Source organism: Aquarana catesbeiana, linkage group LG01 (assembly GCF_042186555.1).
Source record: "Aquarana catesbeiana isolate 2022-GZ linkage group LG01, ASM4218655v1, whole genome shotgun sequence".
In the NCBI taxonomy this organism is placed as follows: Eukaryota; Metazoa; Chordata; class Amphibia; order Anura; family Ranidae; genus Aquarana; species Aquarana catesbeiana.
This window is the reverse complement of record NC_133324.1, coordinates 887,854,875-887,869,290: the sequence shown is the minus strand read 5'-3', so window position 1 is coordinate 887,869,290 and position 14,416 is coordinate 887,854,875. Positions and strand designations below refer to the sequence as shown.

The window sequence follows — 14,416 nt, the reverse complement described above, 5'->3', positions numbered from 1 at the left end:
GAAAAATGGCTTGGGCAGGAAGGGGGTGAAAGTGCCCTGTATGGAGGTGGTTAAAGAAATCCCTAAGCGAAAACCAGCTGATATAGGATTTTAAAGGTACCACACCGAAAAATATTTGAAAATATGTTTAAACTTTATTCTAAATAATTTTCAGGTAAATTTGCATAGAAGATCCTTGTGTGTTGGAACCCTTGATGAAATCTAACATCCGGGATAATACGACTTGTCACGCTTTGCTGTATTATTGTGATGCTAATCTGCAATATGATAAACAGTGGCATATTTCTACCTATCTATCTAGTCTTCCCCTGTTAGGGCTGTCTTTTAATATTTTTTAGGAAAATAATTTTGAATAAAGTTTTTAAACAAATTTTACGATATATTCTTCGGTATGATACCTTTAAAATCCTATGTTAGTTGGTTTACCTGTAATATGCATTGATTCTAAAGGATGTGGTACCAGTAAATCCAGTATACAGTTAAGGAAGATCCACATTTCTTTTTTGCTCCTTCTTTCCCAACTTTTTCTTCCAGACATTTACTTGTACTCATTGTGGATAAGCAGAACATATTGTGATAGGATTTTTGGCATTTGGTAGCTAATCAGAAAACTTTCATATGAACAGGAACAAGAGGTATTTTCGTTTACTTGGTTTGGCTGCCATTTTGAACCAATAACTAGAAGGAATGTTTCTGGAGAGGAATGTACATTCCTTTCTTAACCCCACTGATATAAATGTAGATTCCTTCTAAACTTTTTTGCCAGTGACTGACCTTAAAGCGGATGTTCAGTCATTTTTTTTTCAACTTTCCATCTATTAAATCTTCTGCCCTTGTTGTTTTAACTTTGGATAGTAAAATGTTTTTTTTCTGCCAGTAAATACCTTATACAGCCCACTTCCTCTTTCTTGTCTGGTAAAAAGCCTAGGCTTGCAAGCATGTGCATATCTGGTGTTAGTGTTACTAAACCCAGGACTCTGCATTCACTATATCTGGTCTCCCACAGTACACAGAACATGGAAATGCAGTTATTTTAGTAAATATAAACTGCTAAATACCTTTTCTCATTACCAGTATATAGCAATCTTGTGACTTCTATCAGTGTCTGGTTAAAGCTTGTAAGAGGTGTTTTTTTCCTCTCCTCTGACTGTCCTATGAGGCTGCCTGACTCCTGACCTCCTTCTGTCTGGACTGTGCTGATTGGCCTTGTGCCAATCACATGCACCCTCCTTGCAATACACACCAAACTGAGCATGTGCAGAGTGCCTCAAGGCTCTGTACTAGCAGGAGATGAGTTGGGGACAGTGGATGGAGGGGAGGATCAGAGAAGACAGGATCAAACAGCCTTTTTTACACAATGCAGAGGATTAACCCCTTGGGTTCCACAGTGAGTATTACAAGCATGCTTTACTGCATATACAGACTGATTTTACTGCTGTGGGTTTAGTAACACTTCAAGACACCGGATATGCCCATATATCCCCATATATCCTACAAGTTAGTGACTCATTGGGTAACAAAGCAAGAATCAGGATGATGGCTATAGAACATAAACTATCAAATAGACAGCTCCCACATTTCTATTCTGGCATATTCCCAGGCAGGCATCCATGCAGTAAAAAGAGCAACCCCACACATTTTACATACAGAATAATGTAATTGGCCTCCACCTCTGGAATCGCATATATTTCCAGCTTTTTGTTTTCTTCAGGCAGCTTTACAATTATTTTACTTCTGTTTGTGCATGTTAAAGCTTGCAAAACTGAGATGTAGGATATTACACTCGGTAACAGTTGATTCTGTCGGGTATACATTCAGAATCCCTTCTCTGTTTTCTTCTGCTTTGTGTGAAAAGGCCTGCAGACTTCTGTTCAATAAAAAGTCAGGAAGGCCAACAGTTGCAGGAAACATCATGCTGGTAATTGGAAATAGTTGTTCCAGTAAAATAGTAAGAAGTCCTGCACTGCAATAATACTATAGGAGAAGATGTAAACCGAGATGTACAGTATAATGTGAACAATACACCCAACTGTAAAATAGAACACTAGAACTTACAAAAGAATTCCAGGATAATAAACCATGAGGCTGCAGCATATGAATTTCAGGCAAGGAATGTAATATGGAAAAACCAAAAGAAACCCGTGCTCACAGCATGAACAATTTCTCACTTTAACCATCCAGCTGCCAGCAAATATATAGTGATACACTGAAAATGTGTAAATGGCGCTAGCTACTTTAAATTATAAATCGTGACTAAATCATACTTTCCACATGTGAAAAATATCAGTTTAAAATATTGGCTTAATCAACGTGTGCGTATATGAATTATGCATCTGCACAACACATGCAAAAGCATCCAATCCACCCAATATACTCAAAAGTGCAAAATGACAAACTATAATGTGTAAATAATGAAATAAAAATTAAAATGTATTCAAAGAACTGGTGCAACAAAAGTCAACAGTCCCAATGTAAAGTTCCGCTAGACTGGAAGATAGTTCTCTTAGCACATATATGGGCACATATATCTGTAGTGTTTAATTATCTATATCCAAAGCTCTAAGTCCTGTGTCTTTCTGTTGCTCCATTCCTCTGTTATCAGCATGATAAATTCTGACAAGCTCTCCGACACAGGAGATCAAAGCAGCTGGAAATTTATGTCGGGGAGGGAACTTAGAGGAAGATTAGCAGAGAGCTTGTCTATTCAGACTGCAGCTCTGCATGTTCCTTCATTCCTCTGCCTATGTGGAGGGGAGGGGGGGGGTGCCTTTTCCTCCAATCAGCTCTCACACAGTATATGCCCAGACTCCACACCCACTGTTGAATGAGGAAGAAAGATTTGCAACATGATGTGCACTTTCTAAAGAATGTAGAAAGGTTAAGACTGCAGATATACAAACATTATATAGGGAGATTTGTTTAATCTCTGTGTATCATCTGAGGCTATTCCCTTCACTGGGTATAGGAGAGGGTTTACATCCACTTTAATGGATTTTTGGCATTGTCTATAGATTTACTATACCCAGTCTTGAGAAGTAAAGGCTAAATGTGTCATGTTCTGCATGATGCAGGTTTTTACATTGTCCACTTGCTGTAGTTGGGACTTTTATGTTAGGTGATGGGCAGCTCAACAAGAATAGCAATGCATTTTGTGTTTGTTCCCAAGTTGATTAGTAGAAACATATAACTGACCATACTGTGAATCTGTAGAACTGCTTGATGAATGAATTTTAGCATATAAAAGCCTTTTTCCATTTCTCTTACTGCTTAATAGAAGATGGTTAGGGTACCACTTAAAGGAAGGTGGGTAGAAATGGTACATATTGTCCTTTTTTTAGTTTTTTTTTTTAGTTTTTTATTTATTATTTATAATAATACAGAAAGATCCCAGAGATTTTCTGTTTGAAATCAATAATTTGGTGAATAACCTGCTTGTATTCATTCCCAAACCCTGTACAGCTTGGTGTGAAGTATGCTTTTATCATGTCATATCATATTATAGTGGTCAGGGATTTGGGCCATGTGATATTAGCTGAGGTTGAGAGTAAAGGGATTTTGAAGATATAGTCTTATATTGCATTGCTTTTGTGTTTTAGTTGCAGTTCAACCTGGAGAGCAACTTCTGAGCCCAGAGAGGAAGAAAGACAGTCCGTCTGAAGACCAAGCAGGAGATGAGGTGGATTCAAGAGTTCAAGGTACACATGGTTTTGATGCTGCGCATATATTCAATACCTTTTACATTGGAGACGCTTTTTTCTCTAAATCGTCAGGAATTACCCTAGCCATGTTCCTAATCCACCCCTAGTGCCATGGTCTCCACACTGACCTTTGCTGCCCTTTGTTAGGATCCAGGTGAAATATGCTCAGTGTATGGCAAACTTAAATCAGTGTGCCTCTCTCTCTCTCTCTCTCTCTCTCTCTCTCTCTCTCGCTTTCTCTCTTTCGTTTAAATTTTAAGTGGTGCACTTTATTGGCTAAATGATACCTAAACCCGAGCAGCAAAGCTCCTATCCCCCTGGATAATACAAACATACAAGCCAGATCTAACAGTGCAATAGCTCAATCTTCTGCTCAAAACCATATACAGTGTATTAAACACAAATCTTCTCCATAGGTTTTGCAAAGCGCATTTATCTAAAAAAGTAACTCCAGTTTTGCTTAGAAAAAAAATATTCCCCTCATCAATGTACATTGCAAGGATTTGACAAACTTTGTTGCAAAGTTCTAACTTTTGTTATTCTGAAGAAATAGCTTTTGTGTCCTTGTGCAGAGTGAATCTGTATGGCAGTGGTTTTATAATCAATCAGCTGCTGCACCTGCAGGGCTCTGAGGAAAGTGGCAGGGTCCGCATCCCATTAGACATAGTTTTCCTTTGGGAGCATCCCACCAAAAATGACGTTTGTTGCAGGGAATACCGAAAATCTGACTTCTATCTTAGTGCAGATTTCTGGGAAAATCCATAAGCCAATCACACAAGCAGGAAATTATATTTCTGGGGGGCATTCTGTACACATTCTGTGTACAGATGATGTACACAGGTAAACTCCAGGTAGCCAGATTGCTTCGCATTTCACAGAAAATTACAGAGCTGCAGATTAAAAAGAAAAGGTAATTTTTAATAACATTCAATGGTAATATGACTTTAGTCGCAATTGTGTAATATAAATATATATATATATATATATATATATATATATATATATATATGTATGTGTGTGTGTGTGTGCTGGGTTTTTTCCCACAAAAGTGAAGTTACCCTTAAAATAACACATGTGCACTTACAAATATGCATCCTCTCAGTGGGCGTGCTTTGGCCCCGAGCGGCTGCATATTTGCCTGCATTAGTGCAAATAGAGCTGTGCCCAAGAGCATGCTAGCGGAAAGATTGCGATCGTCAGCTTTCCAACCATGTGGCGGCCAATTGTGGCGGTCACATGACCATAAGCCCCTCCCGGCTTTCTAAACACCTTAAAGGGCCGGCAGGCGCCGACTCCAAGGGGTTAAAATTCCTTTGGTAGTACTCCTAAACCAGGCGTTTCATCACAAGGACTTCCTCAGAAGGATGCAAACATCAGATGAATCTGAGTGGCTTTGTAGAACAGCTTCTAGAAGACTGCTACAGACATGTTGGATCATGTTTAGGGAGTTTATGGAGGACATTGTGCAGAATCGGGGAGCAGATGGCTGGCTGGAGGGAGTGCAGGGCAATTTGTGATCAACCAGCTCTTAATTCACTTTAATATTAAGAATTAAAGGGTTCCTCTATCTACACACAAGCGCGGTGCATCATGGAGAAGTGACACCCCCCCCGATGGGTTGAGAGTTCAGCCAGCACGTCACAAACCTCACCTCCCTGCAGGCCAAAGGCACTCAAGGTTTATAGAGCCACTTTTAAGAATGGCTGGTAATAATGTAGTGTAAACATTAGTGCAGCGCTCAACGAAGTGATAAATGTATATGGGACCCAGGTCCCCCAAAACTTGTGAATACTCAAAATGGTAGAGGATCCAGCAGGATCATACAATGAATTGGAATTGTTACATCCATGAACACTGCAATAAATAATAATTGTGGAAAAATAGTGTCGCTCAAAGTTCACGATTAATCATCCTATAGTAGTCCACCATGGAAAATGAGTCCCATGAGTTGGAAAGAAATCATCTGTGAAGAAACACAGTAGGTTAAAACTTGTTCTTCATTGTGCAGTCCGCCACCCTATAGTAAAATGGGCATGCTTACCAGAAGGTGTGGACTCATATATGCTGCAGTATTGAGCCAATCGTGCAGTCATGAGTAAACGCCTCAACCGAATCCAGCATAGACCAATATTATGGAAATCGCCCCATCCACGGTTGAAGGGAGAGGTTCCACAATACAAGCAACTAGCTGTTCCCCAGTCTGTCCTACACAGAAGTCTGGTTTCAGGCCACGCTAGTCTGTCCTACATAGAAGTCTGGTTCCAGGCAACCCTGGAGCCAGACTTCTGTCTAGGACAGACTGGGGAACAGCTATTTGCTTGTATGGTGGAACCTCTGCCTTCAGCTGCGGATGGGGCGATTTCCATAACATTGCTCTGTGCTGGATTTGGTTAAGGCGTTTCCTCATGACTGCACGATTGACTCAATACTGCAGAGTATATGAGTCCACACCTTCTGGTAAGCGTGCCCGTTTTACTATATAGTGGCAGATTGCACAATGAGGAACAAGTTTTAACCTACTGCTTTTCTTCAGGGGTGTCTTCTTTCCAACTCTGGTGCAGCTGTGCATGGTAGCCAATCAGCTTCTGCTTGTTCAATGAAGCTTTGACAGTATAACCTGGAAGCTGATTGGTTTCTATGCAGAGCTGTACCAGAGTTTGCACTCTTTTTTGATTTAGTAAATCAACCGCAAAGTGTCTACTCTTTTTTTTGTATTCTCACCGTCCTATTCTCTCATCCCTTATTAAAAACAAATCAAAACCGTACTGGGAAATATTGGAGATTGGAGGACTGGCCATCAGGTGCAGGACTGTATACCTAGAATTGAGCTGATAATAAAGAACCTGTGAAGAAGGCAGAACCTTGCTTCTTAATGTTCCAAAGATTGACAAATAATCAATGGTCGGCTCTATGCAGTAGAGGTGTAGTGGAGGGTTATATCTTTAGCAGAATTGCTGCCAAAATTGCAGCATGTGGAAAAATGTAAATTTTGCTGTTAAAACTGTATTTCAGTATCTCCTATTGAGGGTCATAGGAATTCATATACAGTTGGGTTAAACTGCCACCTTCAGGAGGCTTGGACACTGGCAAACAGAAAAATTGTAAGCCAACCTCTGTATAATCACCCCTGTACCCAGCTTTCCTCAGCTTTTTGTCAGTGTTCTAGAAGGTTGGATGCTCTGCTGAGTAAAGTCTAACTATATTTTGCTAGCTTTTTTTCCTTTTTTTTCTTTGTTGATTATTTCCTCTGGAACTTCAATCAAGATATCTCGCTGACAGGAGGTTGGACTGGACTTGCAGGGCTAGCATAAAATGTTACCTTTGGGCAATGGGCTCTGCATTGGGGCACTTCCCAGACCTGTGTTTATTGCATTAGTTAGCTGTGTTAGTTAGCTAGTTAGCAGAGCCTTGGCACAGCCCCAGGTGACCCTATCACTAAAGACACACTTTTTGAGTAAGGCTAGTCAGGCTGAAGCACCAGCAGAAGATACTTCGTCCTTTTTCTTTTTTTTTACGTCCCTGAGCACCCTTTAGAGCTCATGCCTCTGACTGTTTCACCACAGTAAGGTTTAAGGCAGAGGGACCTCAGATGGGATTTTCTGTCCTGCAAGTTTGATTGGGACCCGTCTTGCTGGTCCCTTGCTTAAGCTAGAGCCTGGCTCCGATATTGTGCCATGTATTTACCCTAGTGTCCTATCCTGGTATCCCCACTGTGGAATCCTCGGCAGACTTCTTTTAGAGATTGACATTTTTAAGTGTCTGACACTGCATATTTGTACCAGGTAGAGCTTCAACAAATGTCTTATCAGTAGCTACCTGTCACCACCAAGAGAGCCTGCATTTCAGACTGCAACAGGCAGGGAATTCCCTCCTTTTCCTCAGTCCAGGTGTGTGTGAGGCATTGGGGGAACCCCTGTAAGGTGGGTCTTTTCTTTTCACGTTGGTCCTCAGGGCCCCCCTATCCATTGCAATTGGCAACCTGTCCATATGGGGCGCTGCCCCCCCTAATCCATGCACCTGGTCCCTAATTTACATGCAGGGTGCTGGACGCATGGATTCCAATGGGGTTTTGTTTTTTTTTTTTTTTTTTTTTTTTTTTTTTTTTTTTTTTTTTTTAGTACGTGATTAGAGCCTTTAAATGGCTTAAAAAAGGGTGGGCTCGGGTGCAGGGAACTGCACCCCAAGCCCACGAGTTGTGTGACAATAGCAAATTAATATAAGCTATTTGTCTTCCAGATTCTCCTCCCGGCCAATTAGTCGTCAGGGAGTCTTGGAACTTAGTTTGCCACCCCCCCACCCCAATATATTAAGCACCATCCGCCACTGGTTAGCCGTCTGTAGTGGGACAGACATCTACATTGTATTAATGGATCAGGTGGTTGCTTGCTTGACCCATCAGTCTCTTCAGGTAAGTGGGGTGGTCTGTTCCAGGAGGACTCCACTTGGTTGGTTGTCTTAATGTGTGGGGCTCTAGTCTAGCTCCACAGAACAGATAGTCCCCTCTTTGGGGACCCTGCCTTGAGTCCATTTCCTACATTGAGCCACCTCCTGAGAAGGAGTCCTCTCTGTGATTGGAAAAGTTAACTGGTTTGTATGGTGGATGAAGTCAATGAAAACTGTCCTTGGCAGCAATGTCTTCCCTAAGGACAAAGCAATGAAATTTAGTTGTCCTCATCTGGTAGTCTCTGTGCTACAGAGAGAGGTCTGTGCACCATGGTAGACTTCATCTTCTGTGGGGCAGGAACTATTGATGGATGGTTTTGTAACCCCCTAGACTGTCAACAGATGGAATACCCTCTGTACCCCATGTTGGGGAGATAAGGTGTATCTGGAGGACATTATTAGGCCGGCTTGCCTGGATAATACCGTATTACCTCCTTGTATGGATACTTCATAGCCTTGCGTGGAAGGTTCCCCAGATACCTTCTTTTGTTCTACCCTTAATCAGGCAAATGTGCTTTGCAGTGTGGCTAAGTTTCCTGTTCTTCGTTTTATGGCTGCGGCTGTTTCGCTGTCCCGGGGAGGTCTAATCATTCCTAGTACTATGTTCTGTGCTCCAGGCAAGCAGGTTCTGCAGAGGTCCTCTGGCAGAACCCAGATAGACCTCCAGGGGCCAAGAATCCTCTTTTCTTCTGGTGTTCCTTCACCAGTCTGATGTGCTATATGCTTTGATCCTGCCTACCTTTGTTAGGGTGTCCTCTTTGGGCACCTTCCCTTTCAGTCTAGCTGACTTGTGAGATTGTAACATTTGAGTTCTCTTACAGCCTTGGGTCACTTCACAACCCTTATGGTTGCTTTAATGTGATGATTCTCTCATTCTTTGGATATCTCATTCGTGAAATTGATCGTCTAGGATGCTTCTCCTTTTTATATAGTTTTTCCCTCCCTGAATCCTAAGGTGTTGTGTAAGGCTTGGGCCTTCCTGTGTAGACTGACTGGTCTTTTTTACTGTACTTTGGGTTTATTCAAGAGTCCTTTGGAGACCTGTTATTCTGGTGTTTCTCCCAGTGTTTATTATGTTGAGCACATCATGTTGTGGGTCTTCTCTACTTTGATCACTTTATTATATTGTTTCACCTGTTTTTGTTTTGTTTTTTAAAGATATAATTATTAAGGTTTACAAAAAAAAAAACAACAACTTGTTTCACCTGTTTTGGTGGGTCCTTGGGGTTCTCACAGCCTTCTGCTGGTTCAGCCACAGTGTTCATTTGAGATGGAGACATTCCCCACTGGTGGTGCTTTCCTCTGTCCTGTTCCTGGGCATCAGGTTTATCCATTGCTTCTTACCCTTGGTCACTGGCAGCTTTTCTGGTCTTGTAGGAGGGGTTTATGTCATCTGATCATATTGTTTGGTTCTGAGTTGCAGACTATTATCAGTCCTTTCTCATGGGCCTGTCACAGTATTTGAATTTAAGTTTCCCTAAGTGGACGACAGAAAAAATATGATTATTCTTCTTACCTTAAAATCTTTTTCTTGTGGTCCAATTGAAGGACACATGTCCCTCCCATCTCTTTGGGTTTTTTTTTTTTTTGCTCCTGCCTTGGTACTGCTTTTTCATAAAGCCAAAGAATGCTGGTAAAAAAAGAAACTTTACAGAGGTTGGCAATTTTTCTGTTTGCTAGTGTCGAAACTTCTTGATGGCGAGAGTATTACCCGATTGTATCTTAATTCCTGGTTCCCTAAATAGATTTTACGGTAAGTACAAGAATCTTATTTTGTTTCTTTTCAGGAGCTGTATTTATTAAGACTGCCTGCATCATGATGTCTGAGATGGTAGATTCCCTGCAGACAGTTTTGTTGTATGGGCACAAGAGAAACAGCAATATTGCAGCATTTCTAACTCCAGTGTTACGGAACATATTTGTCAGCCTGGCTAGGTTGCCTGCAGTCAACAGCTACACAAGAGTCCCACCGCTGGTGAGTCACTATTTTAATAAGAAACCATTTACTTGTTTTGTTTTTGATCTAGATATATTTGAACATTGTCACCTTAATGCTAACTAGCTGTTCCATTACTGTATGTAAACGCAAGAATAAAAATGTAATGTGTATTAGAGATTACCAGTCCTTAAATGTGGTGGCTGCATTAGTTTTCCCATTATTTTCATTTGCTGTCAAGCTTGGAACACACTTCCATTTCGTAGGGTAAGAACTCCCGCTTACTGTAGTGCATCCGTGGAGCAGTAGCATTGTCACCCTAGGACAGAACTACACAAACACATCCTCTACATCTCCTAAACATACTGAGAAGGTGTTCTGTAGGTTAAGAGATAAACTCTGCAGTACTGAGAAGGCTGCTTGAGATAGCAGTGTAGAGTGCAAAAGACACAGAGCAACACCACATCTCTTGCAGAATCAACAGCTGTTTTTCTTTCCTGTCTATTAGGGGAACAATAATTAACTGTATACTGCTGTCCATAGGAGGATTAGACACTGGCAAAAAAATGTTTTTAGTAGGTCAGTCCAGGGTATAACTCCTCTCACTAGTACTAACATGCCTCGATTTTTGTTGGAGTGGATGTCTTTTCTTCAATTCTGCTGTTGTAAAGACAAACCTGTGATTTTCTATAATTTCTTTTTTTTTTTACCCTGCCTATTTACTGTTCCAAACCTGAAGGGGGTGTTCGCCTCATGCTGGACTTCAAAGCCTTGATTATATTACTTCGGGTCCACACATTTTAGGTGGAAATGGGAAGATTTGTGACTTCTGTGGACAAAAAAGATGCTCACTTACATGTGTCTATCATTTCAACTTATCGTTTTCTAAGGTTTGTTGTAGGGACTACCAGTTCTTGGCCCTGCTATTGAGCACCTTTGGTCTTCACTAAGGCTCTGACTCCAGTGTTGGCCATGTTGCACTCTGGTGACATCTCCATTGTGGGATACTTTTACAAGCTCTCGAGGGAACAGTTGGCAAGGGTTTAGCAGGACAACATGTCCCTATCCGGACATGAGAGAAGTTCAGGTGGATCCTTGACCCTTAGAAATAGTCACTGAAACCCGGCAAGTATTTGCATCTGGTCCTGGACACATCTCAGGTCAGTGTTCCCTCCCTAGGAGAAGCTTCAGACTCTCTGGCCTCAGGTTCAAACTCTTTAGTCCGAAAACTGTCCGACTCCGCAGTTTTGCATGTTAATCTTGAGGCTGATGGTAGCCTCCTTCGAGGCAGGTCCCTTTGCCCAATTTCCCTTCAGACCTCTGTGACACAATCCTCTGCCTTTGGACAAACCGATCTTTCGCTGGACAGGGCAAATCAGTTGACACCAGGAATAAGGCTATCCCAGGATTAAAGTGATTGTAAACCCTCGTTTTTGTTTGTTTTTTTTTTTAAATAACAAACATATCATACTTGCCTCCACTGTGCAGTTGGTTTTGCACAGTGTGGCCCCAAACCCCGTCTTCTGGGATCCCCCGGCAGCTCTCGCAGCTCCTCCCCGCATTGGTTAACCCCTTGGGAGAAGCGCTCTCCCTGGGGGTTACCTTGCGGGCGTGTGCCTGAGTCCAGCATTTGCGTCTATAGACACAGAATGCCGGACTTAGCCCCAGTGCCCCCGTCATTGGATTTGATTGACAGCAGCGGAAGCCAATGGCTGCGCTGCTATCGATCTATCCAGTCGAGAACCCCAGGCAAAGAGCTAGAGCGCGTCTCCGCCGAGGTATCGAAGGGCTCAGGTGAGTAAAACTGGGGGGCGTGTCAGTGTCATAGGATGCATTAAGGTGAAAAAACATGAGGGTTTACAACCCCTTTAAGGAGGAAGGCATTTCAGATATCCTCATTAATTTGGCTTGGCCATGGCAAATGTGGTACACCGGACTTGGTAAGATTTTTTTAGCAGATACACTGCAAACTCTACCAGACCGTCTGGATCTACTGTCCCAAGGGCATCCTGTTTTTTAGTCACTGGTGTTAATGACATATCTATGAAAGCCCAAGGGACAGTGGCATCTTTTAAGCTCTTGTCTCTGGGACACACAATGAGATTATTGGACAAATGATTGTCCTTTTTTTTTCTTTTTTTTTTTTTTTTTTTTGCATGCTAATCTCATATTGAAAATAGGTTACGAAAATTCTTTCGTACGACCAAATAAAAATTCAGAAGTGATGTCATGTATTGTATTTTCGGACGACAACTGTACGGTTTCATTTTCGTGCTCTCGTGCGTCCCATCGGATATTTTTGCATGAATTGTCATGATTGGCTCTCGAAATCAAAAGCGGTGTACTAAAGATCAGATTATCATACGAACACTTTGAAAAGTGGTATTTTTCATATACGATTTTCTGATCGTGTGTACGGGCCTTTAGTCTGTGATTCCTACAGTGATCACAGCTGGAACGTCTGCTTCCCATGTGGATTCCCCTTTCTGTTCCCCTGTGATCATTGGATCTGAATCTGGTTCTTTCTGCGCTTCAGAAGGTTTCATTTGAACCCTCTCTCTCCTTTCTCCCACAAGGTTACTTGTAGTTATCACCTCTGTGAGGCAATTGTCTAAACTGGTGGCCTATTGCAAGAACCTTTCCTAGCCTTTCATCTAATGTAGCCTCTGAATAGGGGTAGAGTTCATATCCTTTGTTCTTTTTTAGTTTATTTAGTAATGTAGTCTCTACGTTTCGTCTTAGCCCAGACATTGTTCTGTCCTTTTTGCTCAATTTTTGGTTCATGGATTTGTGAATCAATGACGCCTCCATGTGGGCAGAACCACACACACAACCACGCTCTTTGAATTATGGCAATGAGTGCAGGGAGAAGATCCCTGGCTTGCCACCACAACGGGGGGGGGGAGGCAGGGTCTGATGCTGAACATGTTACATTCTAAATATAGGTGTAAAATGTTCAGAAAGGTGAACTTATCCTTTTAAAGCAAGTTGAAAAATAGCAGATGTACTTGGCAGGATCACTAGGGGAAACTAAAGGGGGGAAAAAGCCTAAACAAAGAAAACTAATGTGGCCACCACATCTAATGCTCATGATCCCTGATACAGCTCTTCAAATCATCATACAAATCTGTACATGAATTACCACAGAATGTTGAAAAGCATGTAAAATTGTGAATGCAAAAAATACTTTTAGGAGAATATGTCACTATGGGGTATATTTATACATCAGATAATCTGACATTCACTTCAGGTGGATTTTGCTGATGCGTGTGTTTGACACTAATTGACTCTCCACCAGTTATTGTGAAAGTCACATTGACTACTTTATAAATATACACCTGTGTGTGTTGTAAAATTCCTGGTTACGTTGCAGGAGACAAATGTTAATTACTTGCATTTCTACGCAGCACTGGTCAATACCAATATGCTTTATCTCTGTTTGCACAGGTGTGGAAATTGGGTTGGTCTCCCAAAATGGGAGGGGAATTTGGAACTTCACTTCCCGAAATCCCTGTTGAGTTTCTGCAGGAGAAAGAAGTTTTCAAAGAATTTATCTACCGCATCAATACATTGGGTAGGTTGCATGCTTCACGATTCACAACTATACTTTCCGGCGAGATGCAAAGTGTATAGAAGGAAAATATGGAGGAATCATTTTCATTAGAGGTCCAGCTTTAGCCGTTCTGTCAAGTTGGATCATATCCTTCTACAGATAGAGGGACACAGAAGATATGGGGGTACAGGAGATCTTTTAAAGCAACCTAGACAGAAAATATAATTATACCCTAAAATATGTTCTTGTTAAAGACTGATTTTTCCCAGTGCCTGCACCCCTCTGAATGCAGTTCTCTGCAAGTAAAGTCTCCAGCTAAAGTCTTCTAATATTTCCAATGACAGTTTCCTGCGGGCTCAACAAACATACATATAATAATGTCATACTTACCTGCTCTGTGCAATGGTTTTGCACAAAGCAGACCTCATCCTTCTCAGGTCCTCTGCTAGCACACCTGGCCCATCCAGCCCACCGAACACCCCCCACCCCTGCTAAGTGCCCCCATAGCAAGCAAGCTGCTTGGTCTGGGGGTACTCATGCGTGTTAGCTCCCAAGCTGCCTCTGTGTGTCTGAGACGCGCAGAGTCCGGCTCAGCCCTGCCCCCCCCTCCCTCCTCACTTGCCAATGGTTCCTGCTGCTGTGTCTCAACCAATGAGCAGGCAGAGACCTGAGAGAGCTTCTGCTCTCGTGCACATCGCTGGATCTGGCTCAGGTAAGTATTGAGGGCTGGGGGGGAAGCTGCACACTGAATGTTTTTATCTTCATGCGTAGAATGCATAAAGGTAA

General features: G+C 42.0%; 1 protein-coding gene across 1 annotated transcript in view; it reads left to right on the top strand.

Annotated features, from left to right (window-relative positions):
• Positions 1 to 14,416, top strand: part of HTT (huntingtin) — a 283,920-nt gene that overhangs the window by 214,601 nt on the left and 54,903 nt on the right. Inside the window, 3 exon segments of the mRNA XM_073610874.1 lie at positions 3,597 to 3,695; positions 9,929 to 10,116; positions 13,525 to 13,651. Of these exon segments, the coding sequence (XP_073466975.1) occupies positions 3,597 to 3,695; positions 9,929 to 10,116; positions 13,525 to 13,651 (414 nt within the window).